At 42.9% G+C, this 21,864-nt stretch overlaps 1 protein-coding gene across 1 annotated transcript in view; it reads right to left on the bottom strand.

Annotated features, from left to right (window-relative positions):
• iqgap1 (IQ motif containing GTPase activating protein 1) overlaps nucleotides 1–21,864 on the bottom strand; it is a 38,566-nt gene that overhangs the window by 3,564 nt on the left and 13,138 nt on the right. Inside the window, exons 3-34 of the mRNA XM_080027400.1 lie at nucleotides 18,936–19,092; nucleotides 18,139–18,216; nucleotides 17,145–17,221; nucleotides 16,030–16,097; nucleotides 15,344–15,457; nucleotides 14,489–14,667; nucleotides 14,071–14,158; nucleotides 13,814–13,971; nucleotides 13,618–13,702; nucleotides 13,281–13,444; nucleotides 12,289–12,449; nucleotides 12,035–12,159; nucleotides 11,372–11,535; nucleotides 7,698–7,788; nucleotides 7,290–7,457; nucleotides 6,934–7,076; nucleotides 6,678–6,848; nucleotides 6,490–6,573; nucleotides 6,324–6,395; nucleotides 6,002–6,071; nucleotides 5,273–5,637; nucleotides 4,624–4,787; nucleotides 4,287–4,511; nucleotides 3,645–3,785; nucleotides 3,447–3,531; nucleotides 2,360–2,592; nucleotides 2,054–2,186; nucleotides 1,823–1,925; nucleotides 1,387–1,522; nucleotides 1,207–1,294; nucleotides 515–724; nucleotides 86–252 (exon numbers count right to left, since the gene is read on the bottom strand). Coding sequence (XP_079883526.1) covers nucleotides 86–252; nucleotides 515–724; nucleotides 1,207–1,294; nucleotides 1,387–1,522; nucleotides 1,823–1,925; nucleotides 2,054–2,186; nucleotides 2,360–2,592; nucleotides 3,447–3,531; nucleotides 3,645–3,785; nucleotides 4,287–4,511; nucleotides 4,624–4,787; nucleotides 5,273–5,637; nucleotides 6,002–6,071; nucleotides 6,324–6,395; nucleotides 6,490–6,573; nucleotides 6,678–6,848; nucleotides 6,934–7,076; nucleotides 7,290–7,457; nucleotides 7,698–7,788; nucleotides 11,372–11,535; nucleotides 12,035–12,159; nucleotides 12,289–12,449; nucleotides 13,281–13,444; nucleotides 13,618–13,702; nucleotides 13,814–13,971; nucleotides 14,071–14,158; nucleotides 14,489–14,667; nucleotides 15,344–15,457; nucleotides 16,030–16,097; nucleotides 17,145–17,221; nucleotides 18,139–18,216; nucleotides 18,936–19,092 — 4,467 coding nt within the window. The remainder of the gene's footprint in view (nucleotides 1–85; nucleotides 253–514; nucleotides 725–1,206; nucleotides 1,295–1,386; nucleotides 1,523–1,822; nucleotides 1,926–2,053; nucleotides 2,187–2,359; nucleotides 2,593–3,446; nucleotides 3,532–3,644; nucleotides 3,786–4,286; nucleotides 4,512–4,623; nucleotides 4,788–5,272; nucleotides 5,638–6,001; nucleotides 6,072–6,323; nucleotides 6,396–6,489; nucleotides 6,574–6,677; nucleotides 6,849–6,933; nucleotides 7,077–7,289; nucleotides 7,458–7,697; nucleotides 7,789–11,371; nucleotides 11,536–12,034; nucleotides 12,160–12,288; nucleotides 12,450–13,280; nucleotides 13,445–13,617; nucleotides 13,703–13,813; nucleotides 13,972–14,070; nucleotides 14,159–14,488; nucleotides 14,668–15,343; nucleotides 15,458–16,029; nucleotides 16,098–17,144; nucleotides 17,222–18,138; nucleotides 18,217–18,935; nucleotides 19,093–21,864) is intronic.

Here is a 21,864-nt window from a genome sequence, read left to right as displayed (position 1 = left end):
ACTTGCATAACATGTCTCAGAGGTGATTGCTCTGAGAAGTGAACCACATATGAGAAATGAGAAAAAAGAAGGAAAGGCGACTTACTTGCGCTTGCTGGCCAGGTTGTCCATGCAGGTCTTGATATACTGATTATAAGAATCGATCTGAACGTTGTAAAAATTGGTCTTTGAATTCAGCGCCGTGTTGGTCGTCTGCAGTCTGACCAGCTCGGCTTTCCTACGCTGACGATACCGCCTCTGATTTCGGATATCCTGCAACACACACACACACACACACACACACACACACACACACACACACACACACACACACACACACACACACACACACACACACACACACACACACACACACACACACACACACACACACACACACACACACACACACACACACACACACACACACACACACACACACACACACACACACACAAAATCACATCTCATTCAAAGATGAAACACAGAAGCAGACTGGTGTTTTGATGGTCCTCTAATCAGATTGTCTTCTAACCTTGGCTATGTCATTGATGAGGTCCTGATAGCGGTTCTGGGGGTGAACCTTGCCCAGCTCTGCCAGCCTCTGCAGGTTGCTCTTGATCTTTTCCTTCTTGCCCTGCAGCGTCAGACTGTCGTCCACCACCGGCTTCACCTGCTTCATCTTCTCTGGAGTCTTGGCATCTCGGATGGCCCTCCTCTGCATGGCACGCTGGTACTCTGTTTCCTGTCAGCAAGGCAAACAACATGGATTCTAGTTACTATACATTGAGTTAAACAATATATCTAAACTGCAAAGCACATCTTTGAAATCCAGACAGTGCAGGGAGAGCATAAGCCTCATTAACTGTGTGACAAAGTAATTTAAATGTATCTTTATCTATATAATGCTTTTTTTTCCTCACTTGTTAACTAAACATAATTACAGTAAAAAAAAATAAGGATTGATTGCGACAAATGATAGTAGTACACCTATCAGGTGTTTCTAAACAGTCAAATCAGTAGTAGTGTAAGTTAATATGACCTATTTCTCCCCTAAACACAGCTGCTTCTGTTGAGGGCGCGAGTTGACGTTTTTTTTTAAATTAGCACTTAGTTAGCACTTCACTGCATACAAAACAAAGGTAGCTATTGTTTTACACACAACACCTCTATGTAACAGCAATGTAACTGTTGAAGCTTTGTTGAGCCCTCAATCTTATTTCTGACCTGTTCTGTGGCTCCTGATGAGTCTAGGATCTCAGTCAGAGTCTCCCCGGGCTGGAACCTGATCACATCCACAATGAGCCTCTTGGTGCTGAAAAAAAAACATGTATATATATATATAACATTTCTGAGACCACCATAGACATCTTATTTCTTAGCCTTGGAGCTGCAGTATGAACTTACTTGAGCAGGAGTGTCTTGGCGTCCATCTCAGCATTGGCCTCGCCGGAGACGTCAAACTTGTTGGTGAGAGTGAGTGAAACCTCGGTCTTCCCCATCAGTTCCTTGTTGGGGTCGTTGGGAGGAAGAGGATTTTCACCTGAGCAGATTGATGCAGAGTTGATCAGACACAAAGCAACAGTATATTCACAGGATCAGATGATGATATCGTCCAGTGTGTGGTATTCCCTCAACAATTGCTCTCATTCATTCATTTATTTGACCATTTTGGAGTTGTTAAAAGCGCACAAATGAATTTATTCTGTCCATTACTTACTATTTTTTCTACATGTTCTAAAATAAAAAGAAGACCAACGTGCACCTACATATACTATGTTGCATCAAGGACACAAGAAATAAAATCAGTATATTATCTTTGATGGCGTCTCACTCCACTCACCAATGAGGGACTCAACAGTGGGAACCTCGCCCAGGTCCTCCAGTAGTTCGTGGATGGGGTCGTTGTGCTCTGGAGCAATGGCGTCCTGATGGTCCAGCAGCAGCTAACAGGATTATAAATACCCAGTCAGTGTATTAGATAATAAATTACATAATAAATTAGATTAAAAAAAAATAAATCAGAAAAGTGATTTGAGGAATAAAGGGCAAAAGTCAGGTGGCCCAAACTCACAGTGTGAGTGTTGATTATCTCTCCGATGGAGATGTAGATTACAGGTTTGGTGACGGTGACCAGGTCGGAGTACTGATCCACATTGAACTTGTCTTCAAGCGAGGGAACGTCGCACGCTGCCAGGAAGAAACGCCTGTGATAGAAAGATGGAAGGATAAAGTTAGACGAGCCAATGGAAAGAGTTTTAAGCGTCAGCAAGACTACTAACAACACCCCAAAGTAGCTGAAAAGATTTCAATTAATCTGTATTTACATAAAAAAATCTAGCTTCCACAATACTGACACCAAAAACGGTCAACATCCCACCTGAACTTCTGATAGGAGGCACTGAGATATTCATTGATGGGATTGAGATGGGCGTTGTCTCCCAGGAACATCTTGTTGGAGGCGGCGTGCTGCAGCATCTTGGCGACTGAGCCCAGGTTGCGTCGCTGTTCGGTGGTCAACTGACCACCCGCAGACACCTCAATGATGTCAAAGGCATCAGGTGCAACAATAGCTGGGTTCATGTAGCGGTAATATAAAAGGTTCCCCACAATCTGAAAAGTCAAAATCACATGACAAAGTCAGAAATATTTCCATAGGATGCATTGGCAAAAACAAATGCTTTTAAAATTTGAAAACATGAACTGAACAAAATACATGAACAAGTATGACTTAAAAGTGGAATGCTTGTCAGAATCAGTGAATATCTCCCCACGATCCGGCAGCTGTCCATACTGTGTGCACGCTGAAAGAATATCCAGTGTTAGGCCTAGGCTTTGTAAACAGTCATGTTGCCCCTTTGTTTAAATATCCTTTTTTTACATGCCAGTTTACAGAGCCTAGGCTGTGTATTAATACTGGATTTATTTTCAACGTGCACACACAGTACGGACAGGTAGCGAATGAATGAGGGGATATTCATGGATTTTGACAAAAAGTGATTTTGTCAACAAGCATTCTCCAGAATCACTGACTCCACCTTTAAGAGGACTGATCTGACTGTGGACATTTAAGGGATCGGTAGGGGCTACCGCCAAATGAGGAAAAGCATCTTGGAGATGGACGAAGCTTGTGCAGGAAGAAGGAGGAGAGCCAGAAGAGTGGCCTGGCTTGCCTTAATGTCAGCAGGCAGAGAGAAGGAGGACACGGCCGCCATGACACTGAGGCTTCAGCTTTGTTGGCGAGGCAGAAAGGGAAGAGCAACAACAGGAAAAAGGAAAGAAATATGTAAGAAACGGAAAAGGAAAAGCTACAGGCAGGAGATGAGGAGAAGGAAACAGATTTCAATGAAGATGCCTAGAGAAGAGGAGCTACGGTTGTCCAACATTTTTCCACACATAACTGAAATCATCTGAAGGGCAAGACGCCACTCTGTTAAGCTGGAACTACAAAATCAAACAATGCAAACCTTGAGCAGCTCATCCTCTGTAGAATCTGGGAACTTCTCTTGCAGGGTGTCCTTCAGCACCTTGGCGATGAAACGCATCCCGTATCTGTCAGTGTGACACAGTTAGGAGGACCGTTAGCATTGGGGAAATAAGATAATCAAAAGTCTCGACTGCAGCTGTTTGTTAAAATGTGATCCTTCCAGACAGTGGGAACTTACGGAATTTTATCCACAGAGACGACTATGGCAGACAGGAATTTGTCGGTGATGGTCTTCATGTTCTTGATGGAGGCTTCCAGTCTTGTCCTCACCTCCTCGTGGGACATGGCCTGCTCTGGAGTCACGTCATAAGGCAGCTTACTGTGGAGCACAGGATGGAAAGGGAGAGAAGCAGAAAGAGTTGAAGAAAAATTAGGAACCATCGATGGTGATCATAACCTCTGAAGCCTTTCTTTCTTTACTAGTGTGCAGCAGCAGCACTATAACCGTCTGTCATCAGTATCAAGTATCATACTAAAAATCTGTCAACGATGTAATCCTTTAAATGATGCAATTTTTTTGCCATCTAGTATACAATAAGGCGTTGATAAAACTGCCAGCTCACCTGAAACATTTTTTTAAATTAACTAATTAATTTTTTTTTTAAACCAGTTTCTATAATAAGTTTAATGAACTAATGCAAATGGTGCTTGACAGCAATATTTTATTTTGGAAAAACAATTCTACATACATGACTTTCTTTGCTGTTGCAGTATGTTTTTCTTATACATCTCAGTGATCAGACACCCAACCTATTGGCGAGCAGAAGCTTTCAGAGGGAGCTGGCAGATCTCTCAACACAGAAAGGTAAAGAAAGCTCACCTGGCCTCTCCTGTCTGCGACTCCATCTGGTTGACCCAGCTCTTATAGATGTCCACCGGGTCGGTCTTGATGTTTAGCGTTTTGTCGTCCATGATCTCCTTGACAACCGGCGCCAGGATCTGCCGCAGTGCGTTCTGTCCCCGCGCGCCTCGGTGGAAACTCACCACCATCTTGATGACTGTGGGGTTTCCTGTGATGATCTCCTTCATCTGGTCCACTTTGGACCTGCGGACAGGTTGTTAAAGGGCATCATGTTAGTATAGTGTATTCATCGACATCGCCTTACATTTATGACCGCAGTTTTAAAATCAGTTGAGTTTTAGTGTGCGTTACTCACTTGATCTCCTCCTGCAGGGCAGTTTTGAAGAGCCTGGCGAGCAGGTACTCCTCTCTCTGGTTGGAGGCGTAGTTATACAGCGTGAAGATGACAGAGTCCATGAACTTTGTGGATTTATTCTGTGGCATCTGGAAGATCAGCTTGGCGAGATACGTGGGGTTGGTCTAAAGGGAGAAGCAGAAATTTGGATAAATGTGATTAGAGAGGTATGGACAGGTAAGACAGCTGCAGTCACCAGTACCCTCAACTTTAGGATTTGGTTGTTCAGCATCTACGTGTTCCAGATTCAGATTCAAAATTGTTGTTGTCATTCTAACCATACAGCACAAAAGGCAATACAGACTGGAATAGTGTTTCTTGACGGCAGTGCAATTCCCAACAGTGACATATACCAAACAGAGCAGTAAAATGTAAGGCTATAAATAATAGGGCTATACAAAGAGCTAAAGGCATATATAAAAATGCATACAATAAAAAAAAAGAACAAACAATATCACAACAAGGAGACATTGTGGGAACAACATCTGCTTAAGTGCTTTCTGGCAATGTGATCAGCAACAAAATAGTGTCTCCCAAATCAAGAGATCCAGATTAAAAACCCAGAAACAAAGCAATCAAAGAACAGAGATGTAATGGTAATGCTATATACCTGTAGCAGGTAAAAGAGGTACTGGTAGGCCTCCAGTTTGAGCCTCTTCTCCTTGCTCAGGGCCTTCAGACCTCCCTTCTGCTTGTTCATCATCATCATGTTGGAGAGCTGGCCCTTGTTCTTCTTGGTGAGCTTCTTGCTGTGGGACACCACCTCCTGCAGCGTGATCTTGTTCTTGACCAGCAGACCGATCTTGATGTCCATGAGGTTCAGGTCGTTCTCCAGCTGCTGGTTGGAGCGGATGTTGGTCACCACTTCCTCGCGGAGCCGCATCAGCTCCAGCTCTTCCTGGAAGTCCTGGTCACTGTGGTCCAGCAGGTGGACGAACTTCCTCACCACCGCCATCGGAGGATCATCAGCGCTGACTGAGGGGGAGGAGGGACATTTTGAGACGAGCGGGAGAGAGTCAATGAAGCGATCATCAGAACTAGAGATCCTTAAAAATGTGCTACTTTTAAATGAACTTTTAAATATTTTTGAAAAAGTCTAATTTTTTTCCTCTGATGATCATAAATGACATGTAACAGCAAACGAGACCATCAGTGCAAAGAAGGCTATTTTTATATAGTTTTTCTTTATTCCTTTGTCACTGGTATGCTCACCCAGCTAAATCTGCTACGAAGCATCTCTTCTCATTGTTTGAGTTCAATGCATTTTGTGCATGGTCCCTGATACAAATAAAGATTGGACAAAAAGAAGTCACAGCTGAAAAAAATGTCTTCTACTCACTCAGCGTCTTGTAGTCATCTCTGGCCTTGTTGGCTCTAATGAAAGCCTGAATCTTCACCACCTGATCGATCTGCGGTATAAAAAAACAGCAATCACTCGGCTGATCAATGGTCTTCATTACAAACAGTAGCACAGGAATCCACAGTGGGACTGAATTTGCACAGTGTCAGAGTGCTAAATGAGCCATCTGCCTCCCTCAAACCCCACAGGACACGGCGTAAATTCACGCGATGTCATTTAAAGCGTTTATCAGATAGCGGTTGCCATTTGTTTACTTTCAACCCAATTCTATGCAAACAGGTTTGAGGCGACTAAAACTCACGTGATCATTGAAGTACTTTAGACGATCCTTGTATTTCTTACGAGCTTGGTGCATCCGAACCATGGCCTGGATCTGAGACAGACAAACACAAATCCTTTAGTCTTAACTGTATTTACACAATTAATAAATAAATATTCTGATTAAAGAGATTGCATAATAATTATACCTTGACAGCCTCGTCATTGTGGTCTTTCAGATACTGTTTACGTTCCTTAAACTTCTTCCTCTGTTTGTAGCCTTTCCAGTGGGCCTGAGGGGAAAATATTCAGAGTCCATATATTAAAATGTATTGCAATAATAAATCCTGATAGAAGACAGAACTCCAGATGATGGTTGTATACAGGTCTATCTCACCTGTATGCACGTAACAGCTGGGTCTTGGGACTTCAGGAAGCCCATCCGCTCCTTCTGGCCCTTTCTCACCAGGTAGCCACGGCAACAAGCTTGCAGCTTGGTAATTAGACTTTCATTGGCCAGCCACAGCTGCTCTCGATTGTAGGCTGTGGTTACCCCGGAAACCACCGACTGACAGAGAGAATAAAAGGACCAGTTGAATGCTGTGTTGAAAAGCTACGTTCACACAGTGCTGCATACAGGGACAGTGACCTACCTGGATGTCCTCCTTATTGAGTTGGGTGTCATTTTGCAAGAAGCCCTCCGGCTCCACCCATGTGCCCTCCTTGGTGTTCAGATTATAGTAGTAGTTGTGTCCTCCCTTCACCCAGTGTTTCACCCAGTCACTGCCATTGTCACCTGCACAGACAGCATTACAGAATAAAACTCAACAAGATTGGCAAGAAATGTCACCACTTACATTATTTCTGGTAGGCCTATTGCAGCGCAGCAGGTTGAGCCCTTTGCGGTTTGTACAAATACAGTCAAGGACAATGGCAAGTAATTTGTTTTCTGGAAATCAAATTTGAAATAGCAGGTCAGTGCAGTTTGTAGGGATTTATTTCTCCTCACCTTGTGTCTTTTTCCCGTCCTTGATCTTGGCCAGGTCGTCCTGGTAGGTTTGCCCACACTCAGAGGTGACGCCGTACAGGCCCGCCCCCGGGTTACGCAGAGCAGCCAGGGTCTGAGGTGGATCACCACTGTCCACCGCCTCATTGACAGCCTGGATGGACTGTGAGACTGCAGATAAAAACACACAAAAATCAGCATCTTTGGCTCTTAACACCGTCTTAAAACACTGGTAGAGGGTCGGTCGCAAATGTTCTGCTATCACCTGTCTGTCTGTAACTATTTCATTTGTGTATTGTCCCAAACAGGTCTCTTTTGAGAATGACTCGATGTATATGTATATGTATATGATATACATGTGTAAATAAAAGTTAAATAAAACATAAATAAATAAATAATGTATGCTCTTACACAGTAAGGCTTCCTGTGTGTCCTGGTTGGCCTTCAGAACAGCATCCTGGATCTCATCCAGCCACAGCACAGCAGAGGGGTCCTGGGTCTCCTGAAAGGACACAGCAAAATATGTTCAGAAACCAACAGCACAAAGCACGCACACACACGCACCATCTGTGCTCTATTTGATCATGGCTGTGTTTGTAATGGAAAGTATGTGACTCTGCCAGTCTAGGTTTTCTCATCCAAAAAGCTAGAGCTTCATGCCAAAGTTGCACTGTTTGTTATACAAATTCATGGAAAATCATATGTGGAAAACACAATATAGCTTAGAACTAGTAGAGTAAGAACACAATTTCTTATGCCATCTGACCAAGTCTAGAACAGCTTAATAAAGAAATACAATTTAGATCTCTCTCAATCCAAACATGCAGCTTGCGGGTGTGGTTGTTGTCAGCCATGTTTGGTTTGATTAAGTTTATTACCAACACAAAAAGGCTGAGAAGTGCATTAGCAGTGTTATTGTACAGTTCATTGGTTTAACTCTATACAAGTCTAAGATTCAATATATTAAAATAAATACAAACATTTTTCAAAATGTAAAATATTGAGTTAAATTTGGGTTAAATGTTCACGACACACACAGAATTCAAATCCATTTGCTCTTTTATTATGAGTGACAACACTGATACATTTCCAGCACGTCACTGCAGTGATAAGTGCTTCAGTGTGGATTTTTTTCCTATACGTCACTTGATTCCATTTGCTTCCCACACACACACCAAACCAAGACATCAATGTTGAATCCAAGACTATATTTCTATACTGTAGTTATACCTAACAGCATCCAGATGGCGCACTTTGTCCCTGTATGAAGTGTGTTTCATGGTTTCTAGAGCCCGGGTAGTCAGGCAACTCATGAGGTTTCGACCTCCCCCTCCATGTGCCACGCCCCTACATGTTGTGCTTGAGGGGTTGATGAGGGAAGGTGTGTATGTGTGTGTGAAAGAGGTGGGCGGGTGGGACTGATACTTGAGCTCAAAGATTTCCTTTTTTTGGGGGGGGTGGGGGGGCAGCTAGCATCTGCAACAGCATGCACCGGTAGTCGAATGAGCTCCAATATTCATAGGAAACAAAGCTGCGCCTGGGCGAGCGTTGATTAGTATTTGTATGTTTGCACTTGGCGGTCTAATTGGTGTTTGTGGAGGATGAGTCACTGCATCTGGTGGGAGACACTAGACAGGGTGTGGTGCCAGAGTGGGCAGGGGCATGGAGGAGGAGGAGAAAGAGGGCTCGGCGTATAGCTTGGAGTGGTTCACAACACGTTCCAAGCACATTGACGGAAAAGAGGAAGTGAAAGTTGAGAGGGGTTGGGCAATTCATCCTTTTTAACTTTTCTACTGCAACTTTTTTTATTTTTGAAACCATTAGCTCCTTCATATATGTAGTTGGCCCTATAAGCACTGTTGGAAGCTTAAACACACACACACACACACACACACACACACACACACACACACACACACACACACACACACACAGAACAACGCACATGGCTAGACTGAATCTTACAAAGTCCCAGTTGTGATTGTCGCCGTTACAAAGTTAAGCGATAACCATCTGAGGAGGCATACTGTAGTCGACTATATTGGGCTTGTTACTCAGTGGAGTCTGGGCAGGACTTCCTGCTGTTTATCTAGACCCAGCCCTCAGCCTACAGTCAAAGCCAACTGACTGTCTTTCTGACTAAGTGTTCTAATACTGCAGAGTTAATGAGGCGACACCAAGAAGCCAGTAACAAATTGAAGCACACAGGCGAAAAAGGAAAAAATAACAAGCTTTGTTGTTCCATTTTCTCCAAATTCCCATTGGCCTGAGTACATCTTAGCCATGTGCTCTTTCTCCCCAGTCAGTCTAATGTGCAGGCGGCCCCTCTGATCCTCCCCTCACAGCTGGGGGATATCTCCTTTGCACTGACCCATTGGAAACCCACAGGAAGCTCACACTGATCAGAACACTTCCTCTGTCTTAGCATCACCTCAAACTGCCTCATCTACCAATCATGACATCATGTGTGTGTGTGTGTGTGTGTGTGTGTGTGTGTGTGTATGTGTGTGTGTGTGTGTGTGTGTGTGTGTGTGTGTGTGTGTGTGTGTGTGTGTGTGTCCCATGCAGTTTAGTGGTCAGCTTTCTGCCCTTTTATGGAAGCAAATGACTCTGAGGTTACCGCTTGTTATTTCCTTTGCCTGTGAAATCGTCAGGAAAATAACTTTGCTCCTTTTCCAGCTCTTCCTTTTTTTTTCTTCGCTCCTATTTTCTTTTTCTGGGTCCTGTTACGAATGTGTGACGAATTCCCACACAATGTATTCAAGGAGGTTTGGATGTAACCGACGACTGTTGACATTTGCAACAGTGTGGGCAGTAGCCAAGTATTTTGGAGGCCGAGGTTGATGATAAGAAACTTTCCTTATCTGTATTTACACAGGATAAAAACAGACCTGGTATTAAAATGGATACACTGGGAATTGTTCTGTTTACAGAGCTTGTCCTTAAGAAATTGGGAGCACGCATTTAAACTCTTAGAACATTTTCCAGTAATAAGAACTCCCAGCTTATGCTGATTAGTAATTGTCACCTCCTACCTCATGCCAGGGTTCTGCAGCCTGACCTCACCTGCAGTAAACCACCTCAAATATGGTTGTCTGACTCTGCCATCATCATGTGCAAATGTGCCGCATGAACAAATGCACACAAGAACCACATTCATCAGCTCGCCTCACTCGAGTAACGATAACACAGGCAAATGAGTCAGAGAGAGCAGGGTGCCGAAAAAAAAACGCTTTTGAGAGAGACAGTGCTTCTGTTCAATGTGTGTCATTCCCCAGACTGTAGAGGGATGCACCAAGGAGTTTAAATAGAAACAAGAACATAGGTCAAGCCCCCAAAATAAACTGAAGAGAGATCAAGAAGGCCCAGACAGATCCGATCAGATACAGACATAGGACAGGAAGTGAGTCTGTTTTTGTGCGTGTGTGTGTGCGTGTGTGTGCGTGTGCGTGTGCGTGTGCGTGTGCGTGTGCGTGTGCGTGTGCGTGTGTGTGTGTGTGTGTGTGTGTGTGTGTGTGTGTGTGTGATCTCAATATGACATCAGAGGTCTGGTCGTGTCATATGGTGCCCAGACGACTGACTCACAATGAGCCATCTGCAACCACGAGGGGGCTGAGATCCCATTCAGAAGCTATGAGCAAATATCACAATAATACATCTAGACAGCATTTGTTTTTTTTTAATCCAACAGTTTACTGCCTGGAATAGATTGTTAAAAAGTAAATCAGCTGCACATGTGTGGACGCTAACAGTCAGTTTAAGTAGAAAAGAGGCCTTTAATAACTACATCCTTTGTCGAAATACACACGAGATACACATACGTATTGACAATACCCTGTGTATAGTCCTGATAACTTTCAACTGAATACGTTGCTGTATAAAACACGTTAAGATGTCTGGATGTAACTGTTACTGTAGCAATGCAAAGCGCTGTTTGCATGAGGCGTTTGCATAAAGCTAACGTGAATACTAGATACACACCAAATAAAAAGGAAATCCCCCTCTCTACAGCTGCTGGCAGAGAGAACCTATTCCCAGAAAAGCCTGTGCCTATGCCTGTGCGTGTGCGTGTGTGTGTGTCTTACATGAGCCTTCTCTCGGCGGGATTCCAGCAGTTTATCATGGTAGTGCTGAGCCACAGACGGATCCACATCTGTGAGTTTGGCCGAGGGGTTCTGAAGCATGGACAGGGTCTTTGTGGGATCGCCTTCATCCAGGGCTTCATTGATCAGTCCGATGGCAGCGATACCTGCAAACACACACAGAGAGACTCATTCAAACTCTGAGACTAAGATCACAGTATAATATGGGAGCACGAGTAGAAGATAAAGAGGGGTTTGGTAATATCAGTCAAAATGTTGTATCGTAATCAAAAGGTGAGGTTTTACTTAAGACAACTGCTAGATTTAAATGTGTTTTCATGTTAGAATACTTCTGAATCTGTGGCCAAAATATGACCTTTACCATCATGGAGCTCACTACAATGATTGATTCATAACTGTATTATTTTTAAATAAAAATTTAATAGTTTTGGATATGTTCACCATCAATCCTTGAGCAGATTACCTTTTAGCACACAGGCTATTATTAGCTTATCTGGTGACCATTTTAAGACAATTAGATTCTGTGAAGATTTCATTTGGTTCGAAACTTTGTCCACTACATTAATGTGTGGATTGGAGTCACTGTGTAGGTGTTCATTTTCAGTTTGACATAGATTTCAGATTTTGAATGCGAGCGTCTCTTACGTTCATGCTCCTCCTGCACAGCCAGGTTGACTTGGTCGATACAGGCTTGAATGTCGTTCCATGTCAGATAGTCGCCGCCCTGCTCTCTGGCTGCTGCCTTAAGACGCATCAGTTCATCCATGTACCTGAGGCACACACACACACACACACACACACACAGGTACGGTCACACATCAACAGCCTGTCTCAGTCCACACACACAACAAAACCTCAGATGTCACTTGGAGTCACTGACTCCTGGTGTGTGCGCTCACCTCTGAGCATATTCATCCTCCACATTACTGAGGCCAGTGACGTTGCTGGCCAGCTGTTTCCAGAGGGCGGCTCGGTCACCGACATCCATCGCTTCGTTCATCAGCACCACTGATGACAGCATCTCCACGGCAACAAGCAGCTCAGGGTGGGACAGGGAGCCCTGCAGCACAAGGGTCACACATTGACATCATATGTCAAAACTGCCAATGAAGACTAGCAGAAGCAAACATCATGTTTATGGTGTTTTGATTTATTATCTGAGGAAACTTCATATGACCAGGTGGGAACATAAGTAAATCAACTGGTGATAAGGTGGTGAAGACTTCAATTATGACTGATAAAGGTTTCACGGTTTTAAAAAAAATTTAGGAAGGAAATGTAGGTAGTGTAGGGCTCCAACTGACAACTATTTCATTTACTGACTCATCGGTTTAGTCTCTAGATGGTCGTAAAATAGTCATAAAAAGGCCCATCAATAGTTCCCACACAGCCCCAGGTGATATCTGCAAATTGCTTGTTTTGTTCCACCAGCAATCCAAATTCCAAAGATCATTCATTTACAGCAATATAAGTCTGAGAAAATGCTGAATTCCAGCAAATACTTGGCATTTTTTCTTAATAAAGAACAACTAGTGTAAAATACCCAAATTAACCCTTAAATGTGGTACATTTAAAGTCACAACACGATCTCCAGCGAATGTTTGGCAATTTGTTTTTTATGTTTATACCAACTGCAGCAATAGCCACCAAAGAGTGATAGATTGTAATACCAGACCTGTAGTAGTGTAAATTGTGTAAACTGTACAACCGTTGTATTGGTATTGAGTGATGGTGAGGGGAAGGGTTGGTTTGCAGGTCAACTTGTCTGTAATTTAGCCTCAAGAGCCCCGAAATCAAATGATTTTGCCAACTATGATGCGGGGTGCAGCTGTGAACTCCATGCATGTAGTGCACTTCATTATATGCAAGTGTGTTTGTTTGTGTTGGGTACCTCTGCGCTTTGCTGCTGCAGGCTGGCCAGCTCCCTCTGGTAGAGGTCTGCAGCACTGGGGTAGACTTCAGGCAGCTGAGCATCAGGGTTCATCAGCTCTTCCACTGTCTTCTCTGGCACACCCGCACTGATGGCAGCGTTGATGCGTTCCACTGCTTTCAACACTACGTGCACAAACGGTAAGATAACAGTTGTGGAATAATTAGAAGAACATATTTTTTGTTGTTTATTTTTACAGTGACAGTGTACAATCTAAAAACAATTGCAGCAGAGTTAGCTAGTAGCTCATTTGCATGTGTAGATAGGGGGAAGAAGACACTGGTGTTGATGTACATACTCTTCTGGTAGCCTTCTGCAACCTCATTAGCCACGTCCACACCACTCTGCAACTCGTCCTTAGTCAGGGCTTCCCCTGGAGACGCCTAATAACGAGGAAAACAAGTTGAGATTATAATGAGGACACGGTGAAGTAAACTTTTTCCCTCCACTCTCTTGACAAAAATACACAGCGTTGTTTGCAGACTGATCCTTACCTGATCTTTATTCTCCCGTTCAGCCTGCAGCTGTTTGAGGTACCAGCCTTTGTTCTGGGGCTTCAGGTTCTGAATGCCCATGGCTTTAAGAGCCTCATATAACTTATCCTCATCGCCACTCAGCAATGCCTGTTCAGCTGCGCTCAAGGCGTTGCTCACTGTTGGAGACAAGGGTTGACATTTAACTACTGTACCATGGAAACCAAGACATACAGTATGAACAAATCAGAAAATAAATGTCTGCGTGTGTGACTTACCATTGACCTTGTTGACGTTGCCCTGGATTTCTGCCTGGGTGAGCAGCTCATCGTAGATGTCTCTCTCTGCTTCGGCATTCTCCATTTGCTGTTGGAGCGAAGCAACAAAAAAGATACGATTTTTGGGCTAGTTTTGTTTGTTTATTTGCTTTTCTTATTGGCATCTGAAATAGCGCATCAAAACATCCTACAATTATCTCTTCCTGCAATAAAGTTGATTCTCTCTTTGTTCCCAGAAAGTACATCACCCGGATATCATTATATATCAATAATGATTGTTACTCTGACCCCAAACACTTATACTCATTCAGTCTTTTTTTTTTTAATTACATCAGCATTTCATGGTCTCTCTGTGTTAATGTGCCTCAGGACGCAATTCCATCCAAAACAGGACACAGCGACTTACTAAACTTCTTACCCGTTTGCGTGAACTGGCCACCTTCTCTCCCTTGGCCTGGTACAGCGTGTCTTGGTACTGACGAGCACAGCTGGTGTCCAGGTTGAGCAGCATGGCGTTGTTGTTGTTCATAGCAGTCAGCGTGCCCTCTGGTACGCCCTGGTCAATGGCCTCGTTGATAGCGATCACTGCAGCATGTACTGAAGATGGAGGAGAAGATGGTGAGGAGCTCCATATGGATGTTATGGAGGCTTGTGTTTTATCTTGTAATATTGAAAGCTGATGTTAAATATCAACCAATATCATAACTCATCGTACTCTATACTGTCTTACTGATATAATGTAGGATTTAAACATAAAAGGAATAGGTTGATATTTTAGGAAGAGCGCTGCACGCTTATTCACCACTTCCTTGCCAAGAATTCAATGGGGAGATCGTAAAACACTGTTAGCTTAGCTTAGCATTAAGACTGCAAGCAAGCAGGGGGAAAGTGCTAGCATGGTTCTGTCAAATGGTAAAACAAAACATGCCTAAAAACACCTCTGAAGCTCCCTAATTCAACATTTGCGGCATGTGAGCAGCAAATTTATTTTAGTTGGACGCATGAACGTACTAGTTGCCATTCATTTTAAGGAATAAAGCTGCTTTTAACACATGGCACCATCTTGGGAATTTGTAGGTAATCAGTGTTGTTGTGACTAAAGCTGTGTCATTTGTAGACTTTTGATTGATTTCGATTCAACTAAAATTTTTCTTATCAGAATTTGAACTGTGTAAAAGAACAGATTTATAGATGAAGTTGTGCTTAAAAAGTCAATGCAGTGAGATCCCACCCCTCTCCCCATGACATCTGAGCCCCCCCCCCCCCCCCTTACATGCAGCTTCGTCCACAGAGAGCTCATTGGCCAGGATCCCGCCAATCTTGCTGAAGGCGGGCATCTGGATTCCATACTTCTCCAGCTCACTCTTCATGTTGTTGATCTCCTCCTCTGTGTGAGAGAGAAAGAAAGAGAGAGAGAGAGAGAGAGAGAGAGAGAGAGAGAGAGAGAGAGAGAGACAGAGAGAGAGACAGAGAGAGTCAGACAGAGAGAGAGAGACAGAGAGAGAGAGACAGAGAGAGAGAGACAGACAGGGAGCGTATTAGTGGACTGAGATGAAAAAATAAAAAAAACAGGGTGCTGGTTTGGGTTAGTGAGAGACAGTGGAAACAGACTGTTCCTGGCTTCTGTGTAATAATCAGATCTCTGGCTCTGAACTGAGCGGGAACTCAACACACAGGAAAAGCTCCCATAATTACTAATGGCTTTCACATTTCCAGCAGCTCCTCTGCACACCGGAAACCTTCTCAAGAAGAAAAGGAAAAAGAAGTGGGAAAAAAGCTCTGTGTTCTATCTATCAGCTTGTGCTTGAGGGAGCAGACAAGGTCAACATGTATTACTATGTTCACTTTGGCAACAAGGTGTCATTTGATGCTCTGGTTTTATCATGACATAACTGGGTTAACCAAAACAGAATGAGGAAAACAGATGCACAGGGCTTGTGTTCGGGATCACACTCTTACCAGTGAAATCCACTTTTCCATACAGATCCTGGATCTGAGGGGCCAGCCCAAGCTTGAACAGGTACAGACTGTAAAAAAAAAAAAAAAAAAAGGACAGAGAAACAATAAATAAATAAAAACATGTGATAATACACACTACACAGTAGTAGAGGAGAAACTTCACACTGGAGCAGGAACTATAGGCAAAAACAATTAAAAGGAATGCATGTTGCTATGTGTATTGTTGAAAGTTGTTGTGGTTAAGGATATGGACAAATAGCTAGGGAAGTTAACTTCAGTTTTAAGAGGGAAAAGAGGAAGAAGTCAGTGGAGGACACGATGAAAGAGGGGGAGGAATAGAGCCTTATAGTCTATTGCTGCTATCAAGAGCCAAACAGTTCATCATGTCTTGACCTGACTCTTCCCACAAATGATGTCAAACATGTTTTGCTTGATGCACCGTCATCAAATGGTCTTTGGTGTTGCTGCTACACAGCTGTCCCAGATGAACTACTTGTTGTAGTTCTGCAGCAGAAATCAAATTTTAAGAATGAAAGCTTTTTTAATTCTGTCAAATACCAGTTTCACAACAGCAAGTTGGTTGGTTGGACAAACTATGCTGATTGTTTCCAGCGGTTTTTAATTAAAACAGTTCCATGAGAATGCTTCTGTGGTATCTGGGTGTACTGGCTTGCCTCTGAGCCAGTCGTACAACCTCGAGCACAAGGAACATACTGTACACAAGTAAACAAACACTAACACCATGGCTCTGCTCGGCTCTAGCCGGCCCCTGCATCCATTTTTACCTGAGGTGGAATGCTCTATTAAAACATAGCACTCCATACCGTGTTCAAGTGAATGCCTTTCTGCTGAAAAACTTCACTGCACACCTCGTAAAAATGTCACAGACTGGAAACATACGGACCACAGGGAATATACAGCTCGTCGAGTTAGGTTGTAAGATCTCCCAATTCTACAACAAACATTTAGAACACAATATTGTTGAACCAAAAAAGGTGTTTTAAAATGTGTTTTTCAGTTTGTTCAACAAATCATAACTGGAGTTAAACAGGTGGGTTGATTGTGTTCAACTTCAGTACAGAATGTACACACACTGACAAACACAGAGACAGTACCTGAGTGCATGTATGCAGTAGATGCAGCGCGGCATGTTCTTTCTGTCATATATGTCTGTGGTTTCAGGGTAGAAAATCTGAAACACAGACAGAGACAAGGAGAGAATTTCAGCAGGGCCATGACAGCATGCCAACATGTCGCAGCATGTGTTCAGGAGTGATCAACATATTAGCTGGAATTGGGGGGGGGGGATTACACAATAAACATGTGAATTTGCACGCCCTGAAATTGGGTTTGTGGTGCAACTGAAATGGAGGTTTTGAAGCTGCTTTTATTTTCTGTTGAAGCTGCCAATTGGCTACATTTTGGGCGGATCCTTTTTCTTTTCTTTTTTCCACCTTTTAAGAGTTTCCCCAGAGCTGATAGGGTGGAAAATACTTTACTACAATAGGCCACTGTTTACTTACTTTAGGCTAAACAACCTACTAATGACAAAAAATGCACATACTACAAAATGTACTGGCCCCTCTGCTGAAGCTATAGGTAACTGGCTTCAGTTCAATTTGTCAAAGTATGTAAACTAACTCGAACTGACTGAAAAGCTTGTGTGAGGTTGGTCATCCATCACCCCAAACAGTGTATAATAAAGGGAAAACTATTAAAAACTATTTTCTCAATAACACATATACATTTTTGGAGCTGGCTGGTGAGCAACACACTTTTCATTTGAAAAAATTGCCAAATTCAAGAGGTTTCTTTTGAAATGTGGTTTTTAACAGCATAGCTTGTAAAATGCTTCTAGCCTACAAAAGCCTACTTTTATCTCAAATATTGTCATTTTCTTGAATGTGCTGGGGAAAAGTAGTCTTCAAAACATTCCGTAATCACTACCGCATGACCAATGTGACAACAATTTACTGTATCTCAAACAACATGCAAGTCTCTGCAAGTTTGTTTTCTTAGTGTGCTGAAATTAATTGGCACCAATATATGCCTTGTAGGTGTGTTTGTGTGCGTATGAGAAAGAGAGAGAGAGAGAGAGAGAGAGCTCACCTTTGGCAGTCCTTTCTCTGCCATGGCGTTGAGCCACTGGATGACATTGTCTGTGTGTCTGAAATGGAGACCTGTCGCCTGGAAGAGAGAAACAAAATACTCAGGACACGACAAACATGTTGTTCAGTCCCAACTGGAACACTGAAATCCAGCCACATTTACACTGACAACAAGATCTATAAACCGAGGCCATGTTAAACCAAAGTCTCCAGTCAGTTTACAGAATGGAACTTGTGGAAAATGATGGCTCTGTTCACATTCCAAGTCAGGAAAATGGTTGATATAAAAGTACAGGGGCAGCATCCTGTTTCATTTTAAGGTGACCTATCCTTTTGAAGGTTTTGACACACACATACTTAATTTTAACCATTGCAGCCATTTAATAATGTTCTTTTCAATATTGGTGGTTTTTTAATGTGATTGTATTTGTATTTCAGAAAAACCTGTTGTGAAAGCTTTTGACCGACTAATTGTGCTATCAAAAAGGCTGACGTTGGTCCAGGGAGATATAGCGAGAAATACTCATACTGCTACTCATGGATCAAGGAGGAAGATCATTTCAATTGCATTAGATTGTCAGCCACAGGTTGGTCCTTTACTAAAGGCTTGACAGCTTTCTGACTTGCTTTGGATGCTTTTGCATATTACTTGCAAATACAGTGGTTGGCCCAAATACCAAAACACAGAATCAAATCTTTGACCTAAATTCTCAGTGCCTCTCTCTAGTGACTGAGGATCACATTATGCTAAACATGTTATCAGTTTATTTTGTGCAATAACATAGTATGTGTTTTCACCTTGTAACGCGTCTGCTCGCGGTCGTATATCTTCTTGAGGGAGACGGTGTGCGGGGCGAAGAAGTTCCCCAGTTTGGCCAGATAGACGCCGTTCCTCAGCCCTTCCTCCAGCTCTGTGGTGGGAGGCAACTCCTCATCCAGACAGGCCTCCATCCATCTGCAAGTAGACAGATAGTACACATCACACATAGAAAATACAAAGAGGACACATATATTCATACATAAATATACAGCTTGGTTTCCCTACGGGGATAATTACTGTTGTTGAAACCAGGAGCATTTCATCTTTAGTCAAGCCACAAGAAAATCGACAGAAAGTGGTGTTCAATAAAAACCCTAATTATAGCTGATAGTGGCTGATGAAAGACACATTGGCTTTAAAAAAAAGAAGATAAAATCAAATGTAATCACACTCAAGTGCAGAGTGTAAACACCAAATATTAAAGCACTGCGGCTGTGCGAAACCAAAACTGATGTTTTGATTTTGTTTACATGTGTAGCAAAGAGTAAGGATGTTGAAGTGTTTTTAAGTGTTAAATACAATGAAGATATCTATTGATTTAAATTGATTTGTGCTCAGCTTAACAGCCTCTTATTTAAAAAGCAATGAGTCAACTGATTATTAATTGGTCATCGGCCAAATGGTAACAAGGTACTCAATCACACCAAATGCCTTCAGACCAATGGTTTCTGGGATTTCACATTTGATCTGAACTAAAAAACTAATCTCAAGTCTTCCCCTAGCAACTCTTATCTCAAATTACTAATTACTTTGGTAATAATACCCAGACTTTTCATGCACCTTCGACAACAGGCCGACATTTCCAATTGTCATTCATTTCAGTTCGTCAGTTCATTCAGTTTTTATGTTTGGGCTGTGAGAGGAAAATGGTTCAACCTCACCGTAAAAAGGACACTGACTAAGGGGTAAACACAGAATAAGATCAGGTAAGATCAGGTATGGTAGTGCAAGTACCTAAACTTGTTTGTCTGAGGCTGAGGGCTCTGCAGGGAGCTTACCTGGCATGTAGTAACCTTTCTCTCCCCGGACACAGGGTTCCCAGCATTCCTCATCATGTGTGACATTTAGTTTCTTTGAGGTCATATTGTGGAGTCACATTCCTGCTACGTGTCATGTGTGAGGCCTGGGCCACGGAGGAGACATGCTGAGCTCTCACACTGGGACAGGCTTGGAGAGGACTGGATTCTATATTCGAATATGTCATGTCTGCTTAGTTACTCCCATTACTCAAAGCCAATCTAGTCAGGGAGCTGCACAGCATTCGGGCCTGTTTGACCAAAATTGCTATCCGTTTGTCTTTCAAATTTCAATTATTCAAATGGTAATACTGAGAAAAAGAAAAACAGAATTGCCATTTCACCTGATGTTGGCCTCATGTTATATGCCTGAATCAACTGGAATGGTACATCTGGAATTGCCCTTCCCACCTCAAAGCCACACACATGTGTTGCTATGAAAGATTTATAAAAACAATTCATAAATAAAATACTGCTTCATCTGAATACCAGCTCTGATTAAAACCTTGAGTTTATCATGGGCTGTGAGGAATTTCACAGTGTGCAAGCAGAGGCAGTGAGGTCAGACAGCCTTTTGAAAAAGGCAAACAGTTCCTCTCTTTTCATCTGCTAGGAAAACACTCCCACTCTTCTGTGACTAAGGTCTTTGTCAAGCAACAACAAGGTTAACTAGAGTTAGATTAAAATATTTCTTTCCTCCTACAGACCTCCCCCCCTCCTGGCCCCCAACACTACCACCGCCCCCCTTACACACACACACACCTGTACACCAACTGTATTGACTGTATTCAATCAAAGGCAAACATCTTAAAATTAAATTCTAGTATCTTGAAACAGTGCCTAATTTTCAGGGTTTTTCAAACTTGCCATTTAGTCCTCATACATGTACAACAACACACAGACGCGCGCGCACACACACACACACACACACACACACACACACACACACACACACACACACACACACACACACACACACACACACACACACACACACACACACACACACACACACACACACACACACACACACACACACACACACACACACACACACACACACACACACACACAGTCTCACACCCAGTTTTTGCAGTGGACTAACCACCAGCTGAAACAACTTCCCTCCCAGGAAGTCATGACATGGGGTCTCCAGACAGGCCTGCTATTGAGGCCGAGGTGACCAGTCCCGTGGCGCAAGGCCTGGGCCTGCCAGCCGGGAACAAGCCCCCCCTTTCACTCTGCACTGGAGCAGTGAAAGGCTCCATAAAGACTTCTAACTAATGGCTCTTTTATCAGGACTACACACCCTTTTCCAGGCTCGCACAAACACAGACACACCCTCCACTTAACCATAAGAGCAGCCAGCTATGAACGGGATTTTTACAATGTCGTCAGCTGGATTCCAACGACAACGGAGAGCAGCCAAAATAAATGTAAAGTTGTGATGGTGACACTTACAGGCATGTCTGCAATTTAATAAACAGCTACAAATATGAAAGCATTGTCTGGAATCTCCAGAATTACTCTCCCTGTGTCTGTCTCTTTCACAGCAAATGACAGATCAGGTAAGAGATATGGGCCTGCTATGTGAAGGCTAATGTTACGCCATGTCATAGCAGACACACCACAATGACTTGGAGCCAAGTGGAACAAATGTTCACATCACCCTTGTAGTTGTGATTGCAAGTCGGAGATATCAGAAATTTCAGACACCTAAGCTATCTCCCACTTGCCTAAAACTCTACACACAAAATGTCATACCCCATGATTAAATACAATATTAACAATAAAATAAATAAAAATGTCCAAATAAAAAGGAGCTCAGCACTGTTTGTATTTGGTTACATTTGTTTTTAACAGACCACTTTAATCCAGCAATCCAACATTT

The sequence above is a fragment of the Ammodytes marinus genome (assembly GCF_949987685.1).
Source record: "Ammodytes marinus genome assembly, chromosome: 1".
Lineage (NCBI taxonomy): Eukaryota > Metazoa > Chordata > Actinopteri > Uranoscopiformes > Ammodytidae > Ammodytes > Ammodytes marinus.
The sequence above is the reverse complement of the archived record's forward strand: the minus strand, read 5'-3'. Positions and strand labels throughout refer to the sequence as shown.